We start from the raw sequence: 24,214 nt of genomic DNA, 5'->3' as shown, positions 1-24,214 counted from the left end.
ACAAATGTTAGACATATCTGAAAAGTAATTATGAACACACTTGAAACAAATAAAAAACTACAATATTTCAGCCAAAGAATAGAAAGTCTCAGCAATGAACTAGAAAATATAAAGAATAATTTAATGGAAATAGTAGAATTAAAAAACACAATAACCAAAACCAAACAACAAAAAATGGAGTCCCATATGGCATATAAGGGGGTTAGAAGTCATTATTCCATTCTAACAAAAAAAAAGCTAAACGAACTGAAAATCAATAGCTACTGTTACATCCATGAGATAATCCAGGTCACAGGGCAAAACACTGTCACAAAAATTGGAGAGACACACAGGTAGCTACAGAGAATCTAAACTTACCAGAGCAGAAATGCACAGGCAGAAACCTCCACAGGAAGCAGCACCAGGAAGGAAAACCTAAACTATAATGGACAAATTGGTGAAGGCTCAATTAAAAACTCCAAGGTACCCAATCTCAGGTGTAGTGCCGGGTTCTCACAGTGAAGACTGGAGAAAAATCCTCTAGTACTTTCATCAGACAGAGAGAAAAAGTACTCATTTTGAAACATACCAAGAACATTCTGCTTTTTAACAAGGTCTGCCCTCAATGGAATTTATTTCCTCAACTAAATTTTACGAAAGCCTAATCAACCTGGAGGAAGAGAAATCCCAACTCCTACTTCCCCCTGGTGGTGGTGGGGGCAGGAACTGAGAACCACTCTGAAGGTCATAGACCTGGGGCACAGGCTCACTAAAAGACTGAGACATGATCATAGGACTATAGAATGCTTCCCTCCCTGCCCCTACTTTTCAGCACATCAATAGGGTTCCTGTATAATAACAAGGAAGTAAAATTGAGAGAACCGCACATCTCAGACTTTATTTAAAAAGAGAGAACTCAGAGAAAACAGGGAACACAAAACAAAAGAAATCAGAGGAAAATTTGTTCTCTGAAAACTACAGATATGGCCAATAGGAAACATGGCCTAAGAAATTCAACAAATTGTCTCAACAGCAGAATTCAGAGTACACAGGAAAGATTGAGTGAACCTGAGGGCAGAACAAATACATTTCCCAATCTGAACAGTAGAGAAGAAATAGACGGAAAAATACAAATGAAGCATCAGGGATATGTGGAACTATAACAAAAGACGTAATATCCACGTCAATGAGTTGTGTCCCTGACAGAAAATAGAAAGAGGGTGGAGCTAAAAATGAATTTAAAGAAATAATAGTTGAAAACTTCATAAACTTTGCAAAGGAAAACCTTAAACCTAGTGATTCAAGAAGTCTAGTGACACACAAACTGGATATACCCAATGAAACTCACACTAAGGCACATCATAGCTAAATTTCTGAAAAATAAAGACTTAGGAACAAAATATTGAAAGACCAGAAACAATGCTTTAACTACAAAGAAAAAGCAGTTCAAAAGATAGTATATTTCTTATCACAAGATATGGAGGTCAGAAGTAAGTAGCACAATTTTTAGGTGCTAAAAGAAAAAAAAATGTCAACCCAGAATTCTTTTATTCAGCACAAATATACTTCAGGAATGAAGGAGAAATCAAGACATTCTCACATGGAGGAAAACTAAGATAATTTATGGCCACTAGATCTAGAAGAATGGCTTAATAAGCCTAAAAGAATGGCTTCTAGAAGTTTTCTAATCATAAAGCAAATGAAAAAAATGTTACTGGCACATTGGGTTCTTGTTGTCCTTCAGGATAGAAATCAAGAGAGACAACAAATGGGAGTAGAAAAGTAAAAGTGTATTAGCTTGTGCACAAGGGAGGCACAAGGGAGCCAATGCACAGAGGAAAGAAGCAGGTGATAGGTGCATTAGGGAACAAGATTGTGGGGCTTTTTATTAGGCAAAGGCTGGGAAGGAGTGCTTTTCAGGGCATGTAGAAGTGGGGTTTTTCTTGTGCTTGTGATGTTATTTGACATGCCACCACATGCATTGCGTGTATCATTAGCATGTTAGCTCTCCACCTCTGGGTGTGATTTTTACTATGGTCATGGGGCAAAGGTCACCTTCAGCCGACTCCTGGGTGCTAGGGTGCATGCCCAGGAAAGTGTAAGCCCGGGAAAGTCCCAAGCCTGGGGAATGTGGATCTTGGTGGTCTCTGCCTGATTCTCCCAGCTTGCCAATTGGGTAGGGGCCTTATCTTGCTAGATGACGGGACTTGCAGATGACCCTATCTTGTTAGGATGGTTTCTGTCTCAAAAGGAAACTTGGAAGAAAGAACAATAGAAGAACAAAATATGGGTAAATACAGTAGATTCCTTCTGTTAACTTAAAATTTTTGTTTGAGGGTGGAAACAAAAATTACAGTATTCTCAAATGTGGTTCTCAATGTAGGTAGAAAATTACTTAAGACAATTATAAATGGGGTAGGTCAAAGTGACATAAAGAAGGCAAAATTTCTACATCTCACTTAGTAAAATATCAACATATCTATAAATTGTGATAACATTTATTATGTAATATACATATACATACCTGCACATATATGTGTGTATATATGGAAACATGAAATTATTCCATTTATAAAAAAAGGAAATAAAAAAATACAAGCAGTAGATCAGTGGTTGCCTAAGTTTGGTTGCAGAAGTAGGGATCCAATGCAATCTGCCATGAGACACATTTTTGGGGTTATGGAAATGTTTTAAAACCTTTTAAAACAATTTGTATTTTCAAATATATCTACCACTTATTGGTATAAATCAATCCTTCCATTTCTTTTAACCTCCTTTTGAATATAAAATTGGTTTGATCATGAATCTTGGCTTCTCTACACAGTAGAATTTTTATTTCTTTATTTCTTTCTGAAATTTCCTTCAGAAAGGATTAAATTATGTTTATTTTTAGAAGATTAGGATTGCATGCCTGGAAAACTACAAATAATGTATTGAATCAATAATTCAATAGTCGGCTGTTAAAATACGTTGATAAAGCAGTTGTTATCTACTTATATAATTAGGTAGTTAGTATCTATGGAATATAATGGAGGAATGAATCCAAATTAGATTAATAAATTATTAGTTAACTCTCTTGGAAAATTAGCTAAGAAGAATTGTACATTGATGCTATGAAAAAAACAAAATTTTAAAACAACCCTTAACAAAAGGGAGACAAAGGCCGGGGTCTTGAAAAAAATAGAAAGCTATATATTGTTTATTTAATACTATGGCCTCAAAAGTAGGGAAAGAGAAAATCTTTTCTAAGCAAGACCCCAAAGACAGAAGCCACGAAGAAATAGATTAGTAGATTTGACTAGATTAAATAAAATTTCATGGGCAAAATATCATCACAAAAAAAGTAAAAACAAAAAAAGAAGAAAACTGTTCTTACATCTGAGAAGCATGAAATCAACAAGTTCTAAATTTTGTAATATATGGAAAACTTAAAGAAAACAATAAAAATCAATAAAAATAGGGAGACGTTATATAGATACCTCACAAAAAATTGAGACAAATGGCTCATACACATTTTAAAACTTGCCCAGCCTGACAGTTAAATATATGCGCCTTAAAATAATGAAGCATTTTATTTCTCTTATCATAATGTTAAAGAAAGATGACCCCAGATAAGAAGTTGGAATGATCTGTGTCTTTTGAGATTTTGTCACAATTCTGGTGATAAATGAGATAGTGCTTATAAAGTCCCTTTCTTTCCAAGGACAATTTATGTGTGTGTGTTTTTTTTTGTTTAATTTGGTTCTGTTCTCAGGGTATTTACTTACCCAACCAAAAGAGAATCACTTTAAAATAGTGAAGAAGCATGGGCAGGTATCCATGGTTTTTAGTGGACTGTGACTGGGCAAAATTTTGTATAAGATCATGTTCTGCAGCTGAAAGAATCTGGCAAAGGTCACATTGTCCTTGCTCTGAACCTGTTCCACCTTCTACTTTGCTTGGTAACCCTAGTCAAATGTCTACAATCCTGCAAGTCTTCATTTCCTTGTCTTTAAGTGTGTGTAATAATTTGTTTTGAAGTTCAGAAGAGGTAACATGAGTGAAGTGGACAGAGTAAGAGTGTCGTGAACATTAGCTCTTAGTGTTATCCATTAAAGCCCATTAAAAAAGGTAGAAAGTGGGGGATCCCACTAAACTAACCCTATGCCAGCCACTGGACTTTGATGTACACCGTCCTCTAGAGGAATAGGGAAGTCTTGGGAAGTGAAGTCTGTTTTCATAAAGAGAAGCACCACCCTGAGGAGGAGGGTTGAAGTATCACCACTGCACAAGCTTTTAATGACTACAACCTGGGATACAGGTAAGTCTGAATTTTAACATTACATAAGATATTCTGGCATGAAACCCTAGGAGCAAGGCCACCTGTGTTCAAATCCTGTCTCTACCCTGTGTGATGTGGGACTAGTTTCTTAAGCTCTCTACAGGTCAGATCCCTCTGTATAATGGGCATACAACAGGTTGCTTTCAGCATGCATGTAAGTCCTATTAAATAATACATGGAAACATCTTAGAATGTGGCCTATTCTGGTAAGTGCCCAGGATCGCACTTTCCCAACAGTGAATTTCACAAACTGTGAATCATTCCTGCCTTTGTCTAGCCTGCCAAAATGCATGCCTTCTCAGGTCTCCATATTCTCAAGAAAATAAAATACGAACCTGTTAAAGTGGAAGGAATAGAGTGGGAGAGGGTGATGCTTAATAAATCTTCCTTCACAGGATACATGGACTTGACAACCGAGCTATTTAAAACACAAAGGTGCGCAGTTAATATTAAAATTATCTATAGACCTTGAAATATTTTAAGAGACTTATCAAAATATAGGAAATTTTAGGGGCCTGGCTGGTGGCAAAGCGGTTAAGTGCCGGCGCTCGGCTGCGGCGGCCCGAGGTTCGCAGATTCGGGTCCCAAGTGCGCACCGACGCGCTGCTTGTCAAGCCGTGCTGTGGCGGCGTCCCATACAAAGTGAAGGAAGATGGGCATGGATGTTAGCCCAGGGCCAGTCTCCCTCAGCAAAAAGAGGAGGATTGGCAGATGTTATCTCAGGGCTGGTCTTCCTCACACACAAAAAAAATATATATATAGGAAACTTTAATTTCATTCTGACAAAGATCTGCTATAGGTGATTTATCTTGATCATTAAAATTTAAAAAAAAATGTTTTCGTAATGTGCTGGCGTGGTCAAAGATAGCTCAGTGTTCGACAATTGTTTTGATATTTACAGCTTGCGATTTTCCTGTTGATGGCAGGTCCGAGGAAGGGAAGAGAGCCAGTGCTAGTTCCATTCTGAGCCCAGGCTGAGAAGCCAGGGAGAATCAGGCCATGGGAAGTCTTCTGGTGTTTCAAGGGACAAAGAATGTCTTTTTTTCCCCCTACAAATACTGCTAACAGTGCAATAATACTGCAAGGACTTTCTTAATACTAGTGATCAAGTTTTTATTTTCTTTCATAGTTAATAAAGATATGTATAACCATTTTATGTTGAGACATTAAACAAGTTGTTCATCCTCTCTGAGGTAAGAACACTGTCTCACAGGCCTTTTCTTCCAAGTTTTTAATTAGCAGAAGAGTTTGCTTTTACACTGGGGTTCAGGACACAGACACAATGAGCCACAGTGAGAAAGAGGCAGAGAAGTGAGGGGGGCACAGACAAGCACATTCAATCTCCCGCCCAGTTTTGGAGCAAAAGTGGAACAACTCATAACCACACCTTTGCATCTAGAATTTTATTCTAACCTTGATTTTACTTTCATCCACTCAATAACACATTCAAACCTTCCACGCATCTTCTTTCTCTTGTGTAAGTTATTTTGTGTTTTCTCTTTCCATTTCATACGTATTGAGGGGCACTTATTCCAGATCTTCTTTTAATAACTCACAGGTGTACTATTAAAATAATATGCTCACTTGTTTCTTTTCCTCAAAAAAACTTCCTTTCGAAACTTGCTAAACATGAAGAACAGTGAAGTTTTCAGAAACGCCACCTTTGTTATGCCACCCTCTTTAAGCCCTGAAGTGCTTTTTGCTGTCGGTGTAGATATGGTGAAAGCTGAGCCGCTCAACTCATGTCCCAGAGCTGCTCACCCTCCTATCCCACGTCGCTTCTATACGTCTTTGCTGCATTCTGTCTATACACTTCTCAGGCTGCCGAAGTCCTATTGGGTTCGCGCTGTGTTCTCTGGCTTGGAAGAATTTCTATTCTCTTTTACCTTGCTAAACAGCATCAACATTCCAAGGGCTAATCTCATTTCATTTCCCACTTTTCTACATTCAATCAACGGTGATTCCCTCAGAACTCATGAAGCATTTAGTGCCTGCCCTCTCTTGGTCCAATATATACCATCTTACAAGTTTATTATGATTGTATGTTACGAAAATCTGTTCTCATTTGTTGAATAATTAAAATGTAAATTCAGAATAAGTAAATTTGAGGTAAATAACTGTATCTCAAGAGGATATTTGGAATTGTTGCTAAGAACTTATTTTGATTGCTGAAATCTCCAAAATAGACTTTGAAGACACAAGAGATAATGGAATCTTGGATGGGTTATCTCCTCTGGATGACATAAATAAATATGTAAATTAAATGTGTTTTACTAAAGGGCATTGAGTGTTTCTAATGTACAGCACTCCACTACAACTTTCTGAAGGAGGAAACCATTCTTCCTCTGAGAAAAGAGGGAGAGATTGGATAAGACTGTGAGAGGAGAATGGCTTTGTGGAAAAAACCAAAGGGCATTTACTATTCTTAACCATGTAGATGATGAAGTATCTCATAGAGAATGAAAAGAATGAAGAACATAAAAGGAAAAAGGGAACCTGGCCAAGTAGGTATGAATCAGAAGAGTTACCTAGATAATTGAATAGGAGATGGAGCTGCAAACACATGATTCACTGGACCATGATTCCTGAAAGGCAACAGCAGCAACGTTGGAGCATCTGCTGAGAAGGTGAAAGCTTCTAACACATATGAAACAAATATGCATATTATGGTGCACAATTTGAATAGTTCTGTTCTACCTATGGGCAGTTTTTAGTCAACCAAAATATACACAATAAAAGGATACAGACTGTCTACTAGTTTTCTGTTGCCTGTGTTCCTGATAAGTGGCCTAAGCATATAAGATTTCTCAAGGCTTTTCATAAAGTTTGATCTTGAGTATCAGCAGTTGCTATCCATGTCAGATGCTAAGAGATAATTTTTAAAAACAGGATACAATCATGACTCTTAAGTAAATATAAAAGGAACACAGGTCAAAGATTTTAACTCATTAAGTAATGAGGAAACCAGCAAGATATTGCACTGCTTCAGAGAAGAAATCAAAGTGCTACACATATGAGGGAAGATAAGGAAGGCTGAAATTTACAAATAGATGCAAAATGGGTCTGACTACAGAGCAATAGCCAATAGCATTCCATAGGAATGTACCTTTTTTTTTTTTTTTTTTTTTTTGGTGAGGAAGAGTATCCCTGAGCTAACATCTGTTACCAATCTCCCTCTTTTTCCTTGAGGAAGATTGTCCCTGAGCTAACACATGTGCTAATCTTCTAATTTGTATGTGGGATGCTGCCAGAGCATGGCTTGATGAGCGGTGCATAGGCCCGCACCTGAGATCCAAACCCGTGAACCCCAAGCCACTGAAGTGGAGCATGCAAACTTAACCATTATGCCACCAGGCTGGCCCCCATAATGTACATAATTTGTATTTGTGTGAACAAGAGTAATTTGCATTTTTGACTACTTTCTATAACTTCAAGAATTGTAAAACAGCTCAAAGACAATAAAATGTAGTAATGATCTAGTGCACAAAAAAAAAAAAAGCAAGTTTTCCCATTTCAAAGTTTTTCACAATTTTCCTGACTCTGGCATAAGAAAGGAAGATTGGATGAGTAGAGGAAATGGTATTTGTTAAAGGCCTTCTTGTCCATGAATTATTCTAGGTGTTTTCAAATGTATTATTCACTTGAATCAGAATAATGATCAGATGAGAAAATTCACTCCATAAATTGAGTAAACTGATACTAAGATAATTTATTCAGGATCAAAAGGCTAGTAAATGGCTAAGCAGAAATTTGTATTTGGAACTGATTGCTCAAAATCCATGGCTTTTCTCATTACATATTGCAATATAAAGTATAGAAATTTTCACTTGAGTGAGATAGAGTATAGGCCTTAATCTAGATAGAATTATGAGGTGGATGATTTGAACCAGACTATCACCCCCTTCAGTCATATGATAATGTGATCACTGCAGTTAAGTGACCTCACTGGAGGCTTCCTGGTGTTAGTCTCATGTGATCTCAAATTTTCTAACAGATGTACATATGACTGGGAGAAAAGTACATTAAGAAAATAAAACAGACCATCTCAGGCCAAGTCTTAAATTGCTTTCTTTTTTTTTCTTTTTTAGAGTAATTGATTAAACATCCAGAGAAATGGACAGCTTCATGTCTGGGACAACTTCTTCCTCACGGGGTTCTCTGACGTTCAGGAGATCCAGATCCAACATGCTGTGCTCTTTTTGCTAATTTACTTGGCAGCGCTACTGGGGAATCTTCTCATTATCAGTCACCACCAAGGATTACCACTTCTGTACCCTGATGTACTTCTTTCTGAAAAATTTGTCCTTTCTGGATCTCTGCCTCATTTCCATCACTGTCCCCAAATCCATTATGAACTCTCTGATGAGTCACAAAACCATTTCATTCTTGGATGTGTTTCAGAGATGTTTTTCTTCTTCCTCTTAGAATTAAAGAGTCATGATTAATGCTGATAGGTATGTGCAAATTGTTACAGGAACATTAAATCAGGAGACAATTAATAAGAAACTAAATATATCTAGTTCATTACTTGAGATGTAAATAACCTTCCTAGAAAAAAGAACTGAAGAAAAAAATACTAAATATACAGAAGTATATTTGATGGCTGTCATTACAAGGAAATTAAAGAATGAGAAGAGGAATCAACATTCATCCAATCCGAATCACTGAGGCTTAAATCAGAAATATGAAGAATTTACGATAGCACTAAACAATAGTTTGGGTAGAAATATTCACCTTAAGTCCAAATCTGGTTCTATAAGAAGTTGAAGGACGGAAAGGAAGATTAAGTATTTGAAATCTCTAGATATATGTGGGAAAATTATAACACAAAAACTCAGAGCAAGTCTCTATACATAAGGTTGTCATTGCTGGTTATTGCTTTTGAAAAAGGTAATATAGATGGTGTTAAATGGTAATTATGTGAAAAGAATAACTCAGAAAATAGAGACTCTTTTGATGATGGGTCAAAATGGATGTTAAACTTATTTTGGTTGTCATACTAACACTTTCTATGTACATTATTTAAGGAGAAAAAAACACACTAAAATTCTGAAGAAGAAAAAAATAAAAGAAGCATGTTTAGAGTATATGAAATATCTCTCCACCAGGAAAGAATCTTTACTATCAGAAAATTCTCCATTTTGAAAGTAAATTTAAAGAGCTTAAGAAGAAACTTGAAAGTGTCATGCACAAAATGAAATGCAATGAACATATGAGGAAATATTAGCAGTACTGCATATCTACAGAAAACAAGCAAAGACTTTGAAGGAAAACTGGGAAGGATCAATTGTTCATATTAACTCTGGCTTATTTCCCAAAGAGAAAAGAATCATGATAATTGATTGAAGGTCCTGTTTGCTATGGAAAATACTTGATACTTAAAGAAAATTGCAAGGATCAAATAAATATTTACTAAAGCAGTTACTGATTTTGAACTTTTAGAAAAGGATACTAATGTCCCATTGTTTTAAATGTGGAATTTGAGGAAGGTCTTAGAAGATATTAGAATCCTCTAGATTATCAAAGTACCAAGAGAATGAAAATGTTAAACCCTGATGGCTCAGAAATCAAGGGTTCATAGTTGCCTTGTGAGGACTTGATCAAACCTCAAGATCACAATCGTAAGATTGTTTCAACAGGACAAACTTTTCTGGTTCAAATTCTCCTCCACATATGAAGAAGGGTTTCTCTTATTTCTTCTCACTCTGGCAGTCTTCTGAATTTGCAGATTTCAGAAGTTTAAATGTGTCTTGATTTGGTAAAGTAGGTGACACAACATCTTCAGAGGTGAAGTCCAGTAGAAATGATGTGAATATATTCTTAATGATTTCGGTAAATCTGCTTCATGTCTCCTGGCTGGAAGGGAAGCAACTGGCTACACTTCTTAACTTCATCTCTTCACGATCAGAAATCCCCATGGTTAATGGATCTCAGGATCATTTCATAAGAAGACCACTTTTTGGTTTCCCATCTTTGGGAATGTATTTCTGGACATTTTTCGAGTGCTGTTTTTTTTCTTTTTTTCCAATTAATGAAATTGATTCTCTCCTGAGCTCTGTATTTCCCCTTGTTTGTCAACCTTGAAAGAAAATATGAATCAAATTTATTCAGTAGCTCAGTCTCTGAATGAACCTACTTCTGAAGATGCAGAACCACAAAAAAGTGTTTGCTGCCTTGCTAAAATAATTCTCAGTTAATTGATTACAAAATTACTCAGACGGAAGCTTAATAGAATTTTTTGAACTTGTAGATCAAATGTTCCCAGATAGAAAATTTTAGTAATCAAGTATACCTAAAAAAACATTTAATAGAAATCCACCAACATTTAAATATCTGTGCTAGATAACCCTTTCAAATGTTATATTTGTTGACTGCTGTATTTCCAGAGCTCAGGTCTGGAATGTAGTAGATGTTATATAAATATTAATTGAAGGAATAATTCCTGAATATGTTTTTGATATAATTTAACCAGTGAATATATCAGGGACTGATGTTATCCACAAATGAAATATTTGGCAGTTCTTTCTCTGAGAGTCATTCAAAGCCCAAATTATGGACTAACAACATTAACATTTTACATTTCACAGCTAAAATAGTGTGAAGACCACTTCTATGCAGTTATCTCAATTTTTGTGTTTTTTTAAATTTTATTATTTACTCATTCTTAATTAGGTATCAGTTGCATGCAGCAAAATGTACCGATCTCAAATATATAGTTCAATCTGTTTGCTAGAACTGCAAAATGCATTAACTTAACTTGTATGACCCATACCTCTCTGAAGTCACTGGACTTTTCCATCACCTTAGCCCCTTTCCACTCAGTTTGCCTCTCTCCCTTAAAAGCAACCACTGATCAGATTTCTATTTCTGTATATTAGTTTTTCTTATTATAAAAATTCTATATGAAATAATATAGTACACCAGTTTTTGTATTTGTCTGAGTGAAAACACAAAAGTTTTTTTGTTGATTCATCATGTCGTGATGTTATGAGTGTAAGCAGTTTGTTCCTTTTTATTGATGAGTAGTATTTCTTTGTATAGATATACTGTAATTTATTTATCCACTCTCCTAATAATTTACTCTTGGGCTGTCTCCAGTTCCTGCCTGTTGTTAATAAAGCTAGGATATCTAGTACAATGATGAATAGGAATGTTAAGAGATGACACTCTTGTTTGAGTCCTCATTTTAAGGAATACTTTTAATGCCTTTATTCAGTATGTCACTGTTTAGTATGATGTTGTCTGTAGCTTTACTTTTAAAGTCATTTATCAATAGAGGGAATTCCCTCTAATTTTTGATGATGTGTGATGAATTTTTATGACGTGTGATGAATTTGTCAAGTGTTACATCTGCGTCAATTGAAATATAAACTTTTTACTTTAATGTGTTAAGGTGGTTAATTCCCTTGAAATTGTTTTCATTGTACATTACACTTGCATTCATGGATTGAACTTCATTTTCTCATTTTGTGTTACATTTTCACACATTTATATATTATATTTGCTGATATTTTCTTAAGGTTTTTGAATTTATAATTCGTACTATACTATCTATGCTTTCTGTAGGTTTATCCTTTCATCTCCTTTGGTCTCTCCCCTGCTTCCTCATGCCATTTTCACCACAGTAGTTTCCTTGTTCTATTTTAGATGAACCAAACATCTTCCCTTTCCACCAGCTTTAATTAATTTCTGGAATATTCTTCCCTTAGGTATCTGCAGGGCTAACTTCTTCACCTCCTTCAAGTCCTTTCTCAAATATCACCTTGTAAATGTGACTTGCCGGGAACACTGCTTAAATCTGTATCCTGTGGCACTCAACATCAATTTCAACTCTCCTTACCTGCTTTATTTTTTAATATAGAATTTATCACTTGCTAATATACTGTATACTTTATCATTATATTCATGGTACAATTTTATCTCCTCATGTAAGGAGATGACTTCACAGAAGTGGATAATTTTTTTTTGTTTTCTTTATGGATATATCACAAGACCTTGAATAATTTCTGGCACATAAATATTTGTTGTTTAAAAACAAAGTCCATATTGAATATTAAAATTTATATCCCATCATCATGTCATATATAAACTGTACAAATTGGAACATGTTTTAGTCCTGAACAAACTATTGTTTTTATTTATATATCCAGTATGGAAGGCTAGGAATTACCCAGGACTCCTTCCACTCCTGTTACCTTCTCTCACCCCTTTCTGCACACCATATGTAAAGAGTTAGCTGGAGGGATTTGGGAGCTGATCAAGGAAGAAGATATGACTATGAAAGGCAGTGATGCATAGCAAATTGTACTGAGCGATCCTTGGACAGGTTGCATAAGAGGGAAGTCTCGCACAGCGTGCAAGTGCAGAGATGCTTAAGGTTCAGGGGCTGCCATCCAGGAGGGGAGCAGGGCGAGGGAATTCCTTGGAGAGGGATTGGAGATGAGGCCCACTTGTCCAGGTGACATTGCTCAGAAGCACCATGGGAAGTCTGTAAGTCAGGGAGCTCTGAAAGGTAGCATTGTCTTGGGGCCTTATACTGCAAGGCCCTGTCTTATCAATAGATAACAGCTGTGAGTGAGGTTTTGCAGAGTATATAAAGCAAGCAGCCCATTGAGCTGCTTGTAATATGAGCTTCTCTCATAGCTCATATTACACATGATCCTTTGCTGTGTTTATTTGAATCCTTGTGTTCATTTTATTATTAAATATCAAATACCTTGAGACATGAAGGCATTTATTTACCTTATTTTTTACCCATTTTTTTCTCACTACAGGTACCACAGCATATTTTACATTGTGGATATTTTTGCATCAATAATATTTTAAAATTACAGCATTAGTTTTCTAGACAAGAAATATAATCCTTTTAAAATTCATTGAGTTTACCAAAATGCATAACAGAATTTACTCCTTGTTTCATGCCCATATGGGATCTGCACCATTTTGATAGGATTTTGGGGAATGTGAGGGCAAAGGGCACAGTCCATGAAGTTATGTTGCATTTTATTCAGATTATAACTCCATCAATTACTCTGTAAATGATTTCTTAATGTTTCAATCCCTTAATTTTTCTTATGTACAAATTGGTAAATAATTTGCCTTGCAGAAATATTTCAAAGATTATGTAAGCACATCCTTTTACATCATATAATTTACTACATGACATATATTGACAGCAATTTTTTTTTTTTGTGGGGAAGATCAGCCCTGAGCTAACATCCGTGCTAATCCTCCTCTTTTTGCTGAGAAAGACCGGCTCTGAGCTAACATCTATTGCCAATCCTCATCCTTTTGTTTTCCCCAAAGCCCCAGTAGATAGTTGTGTGTCATACTTGCACATCCTGCTAGTTGCTATATGTGGGACGCGGCCTCAGCATGGCCGGAGAAGCAGTGGGTCGGTGCACGCCCAGGATCCGAACCTGGGCCACCAGTAGCGGAGCGCGTGCACTTAACCACTAAGCCACGGGCTGGCCCCCGACAGCAATTGTTATGTGTAGTTAGGATACTACTTGTCATTATAATCAGAAACACATATACAAAATCCTTATTTCTTTTTCCCCTACCTATTTACTATTAAAGTCCAATTTAATAAAAATACAATCTAAAATGTAAAATAAAATATATCTAAAGAATATGTTTCTATCTTTCTGTTAATTAGGTCACCAAAAGGCTATGAACCTGCCCTTTATTCCTTAGACTTGATTCACCTGTATTCACGATGTTTTGGAGTGATGGCCATGGGCCTGGAGTGAAAGCAGATAAAATATATCGTGGACCTCTTTCCATTAAAAGTTACACAATGAGAATTTATAAGTATGACATAGTTATAAATTTTTTTAAGGATAGCCGTTATGAGTTTTTTGCTTATTTGTCCTGCTCTCCAATCTTCATTCTGGGACTTCATTCTGTCTCCTTGCCCAGTTATAGCAAGTGAGTGAGTCAAACTGCTCTTATTAAAGCAATACCTTGGAGATTAAATCTCAAATGACCACCTTTAACAAAGTAGTATTATAACCCTCACACTTGTCTCCGGCAACAGTGTTGTGGAGGTCTTGCATGGCCCCTACTAACAGCAGAATTGATGGGACACCTGTGAGTCGGCTGAAAAGGGAAGGAAGGCACACAGGACAATTTGGTGAGGTTCATTCTACTGAGAACATACAAAGCTTGTGCAAGACCCTGTGAAAAATTCAGTGAAGCTAATTTAAAATCTAGTAAATTCAGTGGGAAATCTAAATCATTCACAGTTTACTGATGATCCCCAACTGATCGGTGAAACAGCCAACCTCGGTTAAAATAGCACTGGGCAATAATGGATTCTAAAAATAATACTGTTAATAAAGACAATATTTGCATTGTGCTTATTTTATACCAGGGGTTCTCCAAAGTGCTTTAATCTATGAAATACTTTTAGTCCTCACAATGAAGCATACATCTTACTTTCCACATTTGACAGCACAGACTACTAAATTACAGAAAAAATAAGACATTTCTCCAAGAGGGCACAGATGGTAAGTGTTTGAACTCAAGGCTTCGATCCTGACAGTCCCTTATTTTAACCACTAAGCCTCCTTGATTCTCTGTGGTGTATCACCCATACCACTGTGCTTTTTTAACACAAAATTCTAACATGTATTCTACAACAGTATTAGGGGTATGTAGCACAACATAGACTGATATTGAGAGCTTTTGTGTTGAAAACCACTGATACAAATTTAAAATGATTGTCTCATAGAATAAAAATGCTTCATTTTCACTTTTAAAAAGCAAAAAATAAAATGAAAAAATATAAACATTTTATTTTCTTCTCTAATAAATAATCATTGTAGTATGGTTCTGGATCCAAATTTCCTGAGTTTGGATTGTGGCTTTCCACGTTTACTAACCATGTAAACTTGAGTAAATTGCCTAACTCTCGGAATCTCATTTTTCCTATCGGTAAAATGTAATTATAAGTACTCACTTGATATGGTTTTCATATGGATCAAATGAGAGAACATCTGTAAAGGGGTTGGGAGCCTGCCTAGCGTGGGAAATCTACTCAATCTATCTTATTATGGAACACTACAGAGTATGTTGCTCGACATTTTCCTTGGGCTATTGGCAGAGTAGGAGCTGGAAATGTGTTTCTTGATTTATAGTTCAGTGCACACTCCATAATATCACATAGACTTTTCATAGCACCATTTTCTCAAATATTCTTTAATTCAGAAGTTGCCATTTTCTGATGATATTTAATCAAAGAAAGATCGTAAGTATTGTAATATCCATGGATGATGTTTCATTAGATTCTTCCACCTTATTTCCATAGACACAAAGAAAACATAGTGTAAGATACACTGAGCAAATAAAAAAGAAAATCAAACAGTATTAACAATGAATGTAAGTTGGTCATCGTCTATTTGAAGGCTTACATCTCAGAAAATTTTATCTATTAAAGGCAGCAGCAAGACAACGTGAGGGTCAAGAAAATAGACCCTGGAATCAAACAGAAAATTTCAGCCACTGTATGGTGGGACACTTTGGCACATTTCTTAAAGCCCCTTGTAAAACTTGTTAATATGTGTGGTGTGGCATGTGGAGCTTCTGTGAGTGTTAAATAAAGACAGTTGGGAGATATTTTTTTAGATGGATCAGGCTGTAACAATTGTTCACTATACATTAGCTATTATTTCAGTATGAAGTTTGTGACCTTTTATTTTATATATCAATCTGTTAAAGTGCAACCATAAATACTCATCTAAAAAGCACTCCAAACTGGGACCTTTGGTTGTGCAGCAGTCAAGTTCTCCAATGTCTCATTAAAAAAATTCAAGGGAATTATTTTAATCTGGTTGTTGGTAAGAACTTTTTCCTTATGTAAGATCCTATGGCATTAACTCTTCCAGGAGAATGAACATCACTTTGTAAGACCAAAACGGTCTTTGGCTCTTTGGGAGTTACCTGGTTTATGCCTCATCTACAACTTGTCTACTTCTAAGGTAAGATAATATTATCTATAACACATTTATTTTATTTGAGGTCAACAGAATGCAACAGCATATATTCACGGCCAAATCTGTGAAAGGTTCAAAATAATTACTATTGTTTTACTTGAAACTGACTTGCTTTGTTTCCCTTTAGTTTTGGAATAACTTTGTGATTTGATTTTCTTTTCTCAAGACTTAAGGTCCTTAGGTTCTGAAATCTACACTTCCAGTAATTTTAACCCTAATGTGTGCTCATAATAAAAGGCATGAAAAATCTATTTTATTCAGTGTTTTGATTGTGAAAATCATTCATTTATTCATTCATTTAATACATTGTTTGTATCTTGACTGTCAGCCAAGTGTTATTCTACTTACTCAAGTTAAAACAGGGAAGTAAAAAGCATAAGAGGAGAGCCTCTTGGAGCTTATATGGAAATAAACAAATAAGAAATGGAGAAGTCAGAAAACCATAAAATTATTGTTCTTTGAAATATCAAAGAGCTGGAAAATTGAGAGTTGATCATGCATTTTAGAAAAAGATCTTGACACATTTTCACTAATAAAATAATAGTTATTGAATTGGTGGCACAAGTTTTAAGAAAACAATGGTAAACTTCATAAGAAAGGAAAGAAATTAATCTTTATTTTGCATTTAATCTGTGTAAAAACTGTAATATGTCATTTACTTTTTGCGGGGTAGGTATGTTTATTTCCACTTTTGACAGAGTAAGAAACAGTTTCAGTAAATTTCCAAACATCAAATCCCCATGAGCACACAAATACACACACGCACAGAATTCTATCCATGGAAGCCACACACCCTACAATGGAATTCCAACTGACTTGTAGTTTAAGTAGTTCTCAGGTAGATTGCTTATATATTTTATGTTTGTTTTGTTTATAATATTTCATAAATAATGGAGTGTATCAGAGATGGAGTTATTACAGATAGAAAGGAAAATTAGTTCAATAATCACTGATATAAGAAAGGTGCTTCAAACATGGTTACAATAGGAAGTCTAATTTGTATTAACGCATGCATTGTTGTATTCTTTTCCCTTACATTATAAGCAAAATTTTATCATCAGTTTAAAATGTGTGAAATAGATGATATGGTAGGAAGAATAATGTCCCCACAATCTGTGAATATATTACCATATATGGTAAAAGGGAATTTGAACATGTGATTGTTCAGAATTTTGAAATAGGGAGATTATCCTGGTTAACTGGATGAGTCCAATGTAATCACAAGGGTCAGATAGAGAAGATGTTAGACTGGAAGCAGAGAGGTTAGAGAATACAGGAGATGCTGTGATACTGGCTATGAAGATAGAGGAAGGGGCCACAGAATAAGGAATGCAGGTGGTCTTTAGATGCTGAAAAAGGCAAGGAAACAAATTTTTTCTGGAGGAGGGACACAGACCTGCTAATACATTTTCAGCCAATGTTAACTTATTCTGCAGTCTGTTCTCTGAAACTGTAAGATAATAAACTTGTGTTGTTTACAGACAACTAAAAATGAGATAATTTGTTAGTATAGTAATAAGAAATAAATACAAATAGGGTGTTAAAAGAGTATGAGTGAATTGATTTTATACATACAATCAACTCCACTTGACAATATCCCCCAGCTCAGCCCAGATAACAATTCTTGTAAGGCAAAAATAGCTCAATAACAGTGTCTCAAGCATCCTCATGTCTGTTGTTCTGCTGTGGTTTGGAGATTTCTTCACATTAAAAAAAAAAAACAGACGTGAAATAATGACTCAAAATACATCAGAGATTCCACTCAGATATGTTATCGACGAGATTAGAGTTGAATAATATAGAGATGTACTGACAAATACAGAATATTTGTATGGGAATGCTTATTAATTTTCAATTTCTTTCCCTTGCAGAGGAAACTTTTCCATTTTCATGGTATATGGAATACAGTTGGACAAGACATTATACGCATAATCAGAAACAGAATGTCTTTAATGACACATAAGATTTCAAACTTAATTTAATTTAATGCTGTGAGCATTAAAGAATATTTGGTTATCCTCCTCATCCTTCTCCTTCTCCTACTGCTTCTTTTCTTTCTCTCTCTCTTTCTCTGTGTTTCTCTGTCTCTTTCTCTCTCTCTCTGACTACACTTATACAATGGAGAATTTTACACATGTCTCAGAGTTTGTTTTGCTTGGATTCAGAGGTGGTCCGGGAACGCAGACTCTGCTATTTCTGACCTTTTTGATCCTATATGTTATAGCCTTGGTGGGGAACTTTGGCATGATTGTAATTATCAGAGCTGACGCACACCTCCACATCCCAATGTACAACTTCCTACAAAGCCTTTCCTTGTTGGATATCTGTTATTCTTCCACAATTACACCTAGGGCTCTGGTGAACTGCTTGAAAGAGGACCGTACGGTTTCTTTTGGTGGGTGTGCTGCTCAGTTCTTCTTCCTGTCTCTTTTTGGTACCACAGAGGCATTCCTTCTGGCTGCCATGGCATATGACCGCTTCATTGCCATCTGTAACCCGCTTCTGTACTCTGTGAGCATGTCTCACCAGGTCTGTGTACTGTTAGTGTCAGGGTCCTACCTGTGGGGTGTAGTGAATGCCATCACTCAAACAACAGTGACATTCAGGCTGCCTTTCTGTGGGTCTAATGAGATCAATGACTTTTTCTGTGATGTCCCTCCACTCTTGTCCCTCTCATGTTCAGATACCTTTATAAATCAATTGGTCCTTCTTGGTTTGTGTGGCTCCATTATTGTCAGCACATTCTTAATTATTTTGGTCTCATACATCTACATCATCTCAACCATCCTGAGGATCCGTACAGTGCAGGGACGCCAGAAAGCTTTCTCCACATGCGCCTCCCACCTAACTGGGGTGTGCTTATTTTTTGGTACTGTTTTCTTCATGTATGCACAACCCAGTGCCATCTTCTCCATGGAGCAAAGCAAGGTAGTGTCCATCTTTTACACTATTGTTATCCCTATGTTGAATCCCCTGATATACAGCCTGAGGAACAAAGATGTAAAGCAAGCTCTGAGAAGAAGCAAACAGAAGCTGTCTTTGTGATTATTGTGGCTGTGTGTCTCATAAACCATCCTGGACTTCACTCTGAACCACTGATACTCATATGGATTGTGTTTTAGGAGTAGAGAATTCCTGGACTTCTTAGTCGCACTGTCGAAGACTGTGGTTGAGAAGATAGAGGATATTTTAATTATCTTTATATGTCTAACAATGCCAAATCAAGGTTTGAGAATAACATCATGAATAAAATCTTGTAGATGAGAAGAATGGATGATTGAATGGACAGATATTTGTGAGTTTTTTTTAACCCATGTATTATATAACATCTTACTCAAACTCCATCAGAAAATAACTACATAAAAATCAATTCTGTACTCTTATTTTAAAGATTGATAAAATGCTTATCTTGAATATAGCTCACCAAGTACAGATATAGACACTTATCAAAGGAAAAGAAAAAGTGCTTCAACATTTTACTAAAATAAATTAGAAATATCTAAAATAGTAACTGCTAATTTTTCATATTAAAACAAATAAATAAAAAATTAGATGATTTTTATTCATGTTTTATTTTTAAACAGCTTTATGGAGGCATAATTGACATGCAATAAATTGACATAAGTAAAGTGTACAGCTCATTATCTTTTAACACATGTATACACCTGTGAAACCATCCCCACAATCAAGACAATGAACATATCCGTTATGCTAAAAGTTTCCTTGGGTCACTTTCTAATTCTTCCTTCACTACCCCAGCCATACTCACCCCCACCCCCCAGGCAAGCACTGATCTGTTTTTTGTCACTATAGATTAGTTTACATTTCCTCCAGGTTCACATAAATTTAATTGTACATCACATACTCTTTTTAGGAGAGAAGGGATATGGCCTCTTTCATTCAGAATAATTATTTTGAGATTCATTCAATTTGATGCACATAGCTTGAGTTTATTTGTTTTTAGTGAATAATTTGTTAAACACTCTTTTGAATTTATTAAACAATTTTATTGAATAATTTATTTTTATTAAATCATTTTGTTGAATAATATTTCATTGTATGACTACACCACAATTAGTTTATCCATTCACCTATCAATAGATATATAGGATTTTTTCCATTTGTTGATTATTACAAATAAATTTGAGATGAACATTTTTTGGGTACACATATTTATGTTGACTATGCTTTAATTTCTCCTAAGTAAATGTCTACGGAGTGGAATGATGGGTCATATGGAAACTGTATATTTAACATTTTAAGAAACTGTCAAACTGTTTTCCTAAGTGTTTGCACCATTTTACATCCTCACCATCACCATGTGAGAGCTTCAGATACTCCACATCTTCATTAACACATGATATTGTTGGACTTTTACATTTAATCATTCTAATAAGCCATTCTAATAAGTGTAATTAAATTATTTTGATTTAATTTGCTAAGTGACAAATGATTTTGAACATCTTTTGATGTGCTTATTTGCCACATATATATGTGTGTGTGTATATATATGTCTTTGATGAAGTATCTCTTCCAATCTTTTGCTCATTTTTTCCCATTGAGTAGTTATGGTCTTATTGAGATCTGAGAGTAATTTTTATATGCTAAATACATACCCTTTATATGATGTATGGTTTCAAATATTTTCTCACAGGCTGTGGCTTGCCTTTTCATTCTCTTAACACTGTGATCCCAAGAGAAGAATTTTTATTTTTGATTAAATTCAATTTTTTATTTTATGTATCAGTTGTTCTTCCACTATCTTCTGTAAAATAATGTTTGCCTAACCCAAGGTCACAAAGGTTTTCTCCTATTTATTTCTCCAGATTATGGTGCTTGGTATATATTTTGGTCTATGATTATTTTTAATTTTTTATATGGTGCAACAACTAGATAAAAGTGGGTTTTTTATTTTGTTTTGTTTTGTTTTTTTTGTGCATATGAATCCAAATGTTTCAGCATAATTTCTTGATGACAGCACCCTTTCTTACTGAATTGTCTTTGGATTGGTGTCAAAAATCAATTCCTCATATATTTATATATGAGTCTTTTTTCTGGACTTTTGATTTTGTTATATTAAACTATTTATCTATCTTTATAAAAATACCGCACTGTATTGATCATTTTATAGTAAGTCTTGAAATCAGGTAGTGTAGTCCTCCAACTATTTGCTTCTTTTTCAAAGCTGTTTTGGCTATTATAGTTGTTTTTTTCTTCTCCACATGGATTTTAGACACAGTTTGCCAATTTTTATATAAAAAAGACTGTAGGAATTTTAATTAAGATTAAATCAAATATGTATATCAATTTGGAAATATACGTCATTTCTATAACATCGAGATTTCTAACATGAATACAGTCTATCTCTCCTGTAGACAGGAGAGATTTCAAAATTCTGTAATGTCTGTCAATATTTGTGTAAAGATGTTTCACATTTTTTTCAAGATTAATCCCTAAGTGTTTCATGTTTTTTATGCTATTGTAAAAGGCATGTTTTTCACAATCTCCATTTTTTTTTGGACATTGACAACACATAGACATATAATTTATTTTTACATAATGATCTTGTATTTTTTAAACTTGCTAGACTCAGTTATTATTTCTAGCAGCGATTTCATAGATAACATCAGATTTTCTATTTATGCTATCAATATCATCTACAAATACAGCTTTATTCCTTTTTTCCAATCTGATAACTTATTTTTTCTGTTTGACTTTTTTTTTTTTTTGCCTTCTAGGGTTGAATAGAACCTCTAGTAAATTTTGAGTAGAATTTATAAGAGTAGAAATTTTCTCTTGTTCTTCATCTACAAGAAATGAAGATTCAATCTTTCAAAATTAAGGATGATGCTAACTGTAGGTTTTTACATATAAATCTTTTATCAGGTTGATGGAGATCCTTTTTATTTCCAGTTCTATGAGACTTTCTATCAGAATAGATAGTTAATTTTGTCAAATGACTTTTCTGATTCTACTGAGATAGTCATAAGATTTCTCTTTTTTAGTGTGTTCATATGGTGAATCGCATTGTTTTGTTTCGTTTTATATTAAGCCACCTCTGCACTATTTGAGTAAACCCGATTTGTTTGATCTATTGTCATTTAAAAATATTGTTAGTCTCAATTTGGTAAAATTTTATTTAGAATTTCTGAATCTGAGTTAATAGGAACATTAACAATGTGATTTTCTGTATTTGTCTGGCTTTGGCATCTGGGCAATGCTGATCTCATAAAGTGAGTTGGAAAGTATCCTCTCATTTTTAATATTTTGACAATGTTTTTGTAAACTTGGTTTCATACAATTTACCAATGAAGACATCTGGTCCTTGAGCTTTTATTATGGAAAGGTTTTTCTCTAAAATTTCAATTTCTTTAGTAGATATAGGGCTATTCATGATATTTACATCTTTTTAAATGAGCTTTAGCAGTTTGTCTTTCTAGGAATATGTCCATTTCATCTAAATTGTGCAATTTACTGCCAAAATTTTCTTTATTTTTAATTCTTATATTCTTATATTTTTAATATATTTAGAATATATTGAGAATTCCACTTTTGTTATTTAAAATATAGGCAATTTATATCTTCTCTCTTTTTTTACTGAGCGGCCTGGCTGGAAATTTATCCATTTTAATAATCTTCGCAGAGAAACAGTTTTTGGTTTCCTTAATTTTATCTATTAATTTTCTATAGTCTATATTTAACATGTTTTCACTCTGATCTTTATTATTTCCTTTCTTCTGCTGCTTATATGTGTCAAATTTGTAGTTGTTTTTTCTGGTTTCTTAAAGTTGAAGCTGTAATCATTGATTTGAAACATTTCTATTTTTTTCTAGTGTATGTTTTTAGTTATTAGAAAATCTCTAATTACCACTTTGGAGCCTGCCCCAACCAATTTTGTGTTTTTGTTTTTATTTACTTCAAAATACATTCTAATTTTGCTTTTCTTTCTTTAACTCATGGGATATTTAATAATGTGTGATTTAGTTTACAAATATTTGGATATTTCCCAGATATTTTTCTGCTATTTATTTCTAATTTAATTTTATTGTAGTTTGAGACTATATTTTTTATAAGTCGAATTATTTTAAGATTTTTGTGAATATGATTATCCTTTGTATATTTTCCATGTACAATTGAAAAACGTGTAATATTTTGTTGTTGTCTGGAGTGTTCTATAAATGTTAATTAGGTTAAGTTATTTAATTATATGGTATATATTTTATAATTATATATAAATATATAAATAATTATATAACATCGTGAGCTTTCTAGGCAAAATACAAGATTTTCATACATGACTAAAAAAGAAATACATCTACCTATTACCTTGTTTATGATGAAAGCATATAAAATATAAGGGAGCTAAAACGTTATTTCTCATTGTGGAAAATGGTAAGCTAGGCAAATTCTAAAGATAAAAAGATAGTTACGCCATATTAGTATCACAACAAATTAGTTCTTAAGACAAATATATGTCCTAATATAAAATGATACCATATAGTATTAAAACTTAAGTTTAAGAGTAAAAGAAAAAATATATAACATAATCTAATAAGAATATAGACTCAAATATACAAACAAAATTTGATAAACTATTAAGAGAACTGGATCAGAGAGATAGCTTTCTACAAAAGCTTTTCACTATAGATCAAGCAAAAATAATTTAGAAAAGATGTAGTACTTAAAAAAGCAAAATAAACAATTAATAAACAATTAATCTAAAAATTTAAAATGCCAAACACACATGAAACATATCTCACTTTTACTTCATCCTATGTCATAAAACAAGGCTCAACAAATTTCACAAGATTATATTATGACGTTAAAATTCTTTTACCAAAAATAAATTCATTTATAAATCAAAAATAATTAAAACACTCCACATTTAATATTTAAAAGTAATCCACTTCTCAACAAC

The 24,214-nt window shown here is 34.3% G+C and overlaps 1 protein-coding gene across 1 annotated transcript; it reads left to right on the top strand.

Moving 5' to 3' along the window:
- Positions 1-18,373: 18,373 nt before the first annotated feature.
- On the top strand, positions 18,374-19,341 carry LOC131393510 (olfactory receptor 9S13-like). The gene has a single exon (XM_058524460.1). It carries the CDS (start codon positions 18,415-18,417, stop codon positions 19,339-19,341), a length of 927 nt encoding a protein of 308 aa, XP_058380443.1. The 5' UTR covers positions 18,374-18,414.
- Positions 19,342-24,214: the final 4,873 nt, after the last annotated feature.

Source organism: Diceros bicornis, chromosome 3 (genome assembly GCF_020826845.1).
Source record: "Diceros bicornis minor isolate mBicDic1 chromosome 3, mDicBic1.mat.cur, whole genome shotgun sequence".
In the NCBI taxonomy this organism is placed as follows: domain Eukaryota; kingdom Metazoa; phylum Chordata; class Mammalia; order Perissodactyla; family Rhinocerotidae; genus Diceros; species Diceros bicornis.
Note: the sequence above shows the minus strand (reverse complement) of the source record. Positions and strands in the feature narration are given on the sequence as shown.

What these genes read in the sequence shown, in the direction of transcription:
- LOC131393510 (XM_058524460.1), top strand. Translation starts at nt 18,415, where the DNA reads ATGGAGAATTTTACACATGTCTCAGAGTTTGTTTTGCTTGGATTCAGA.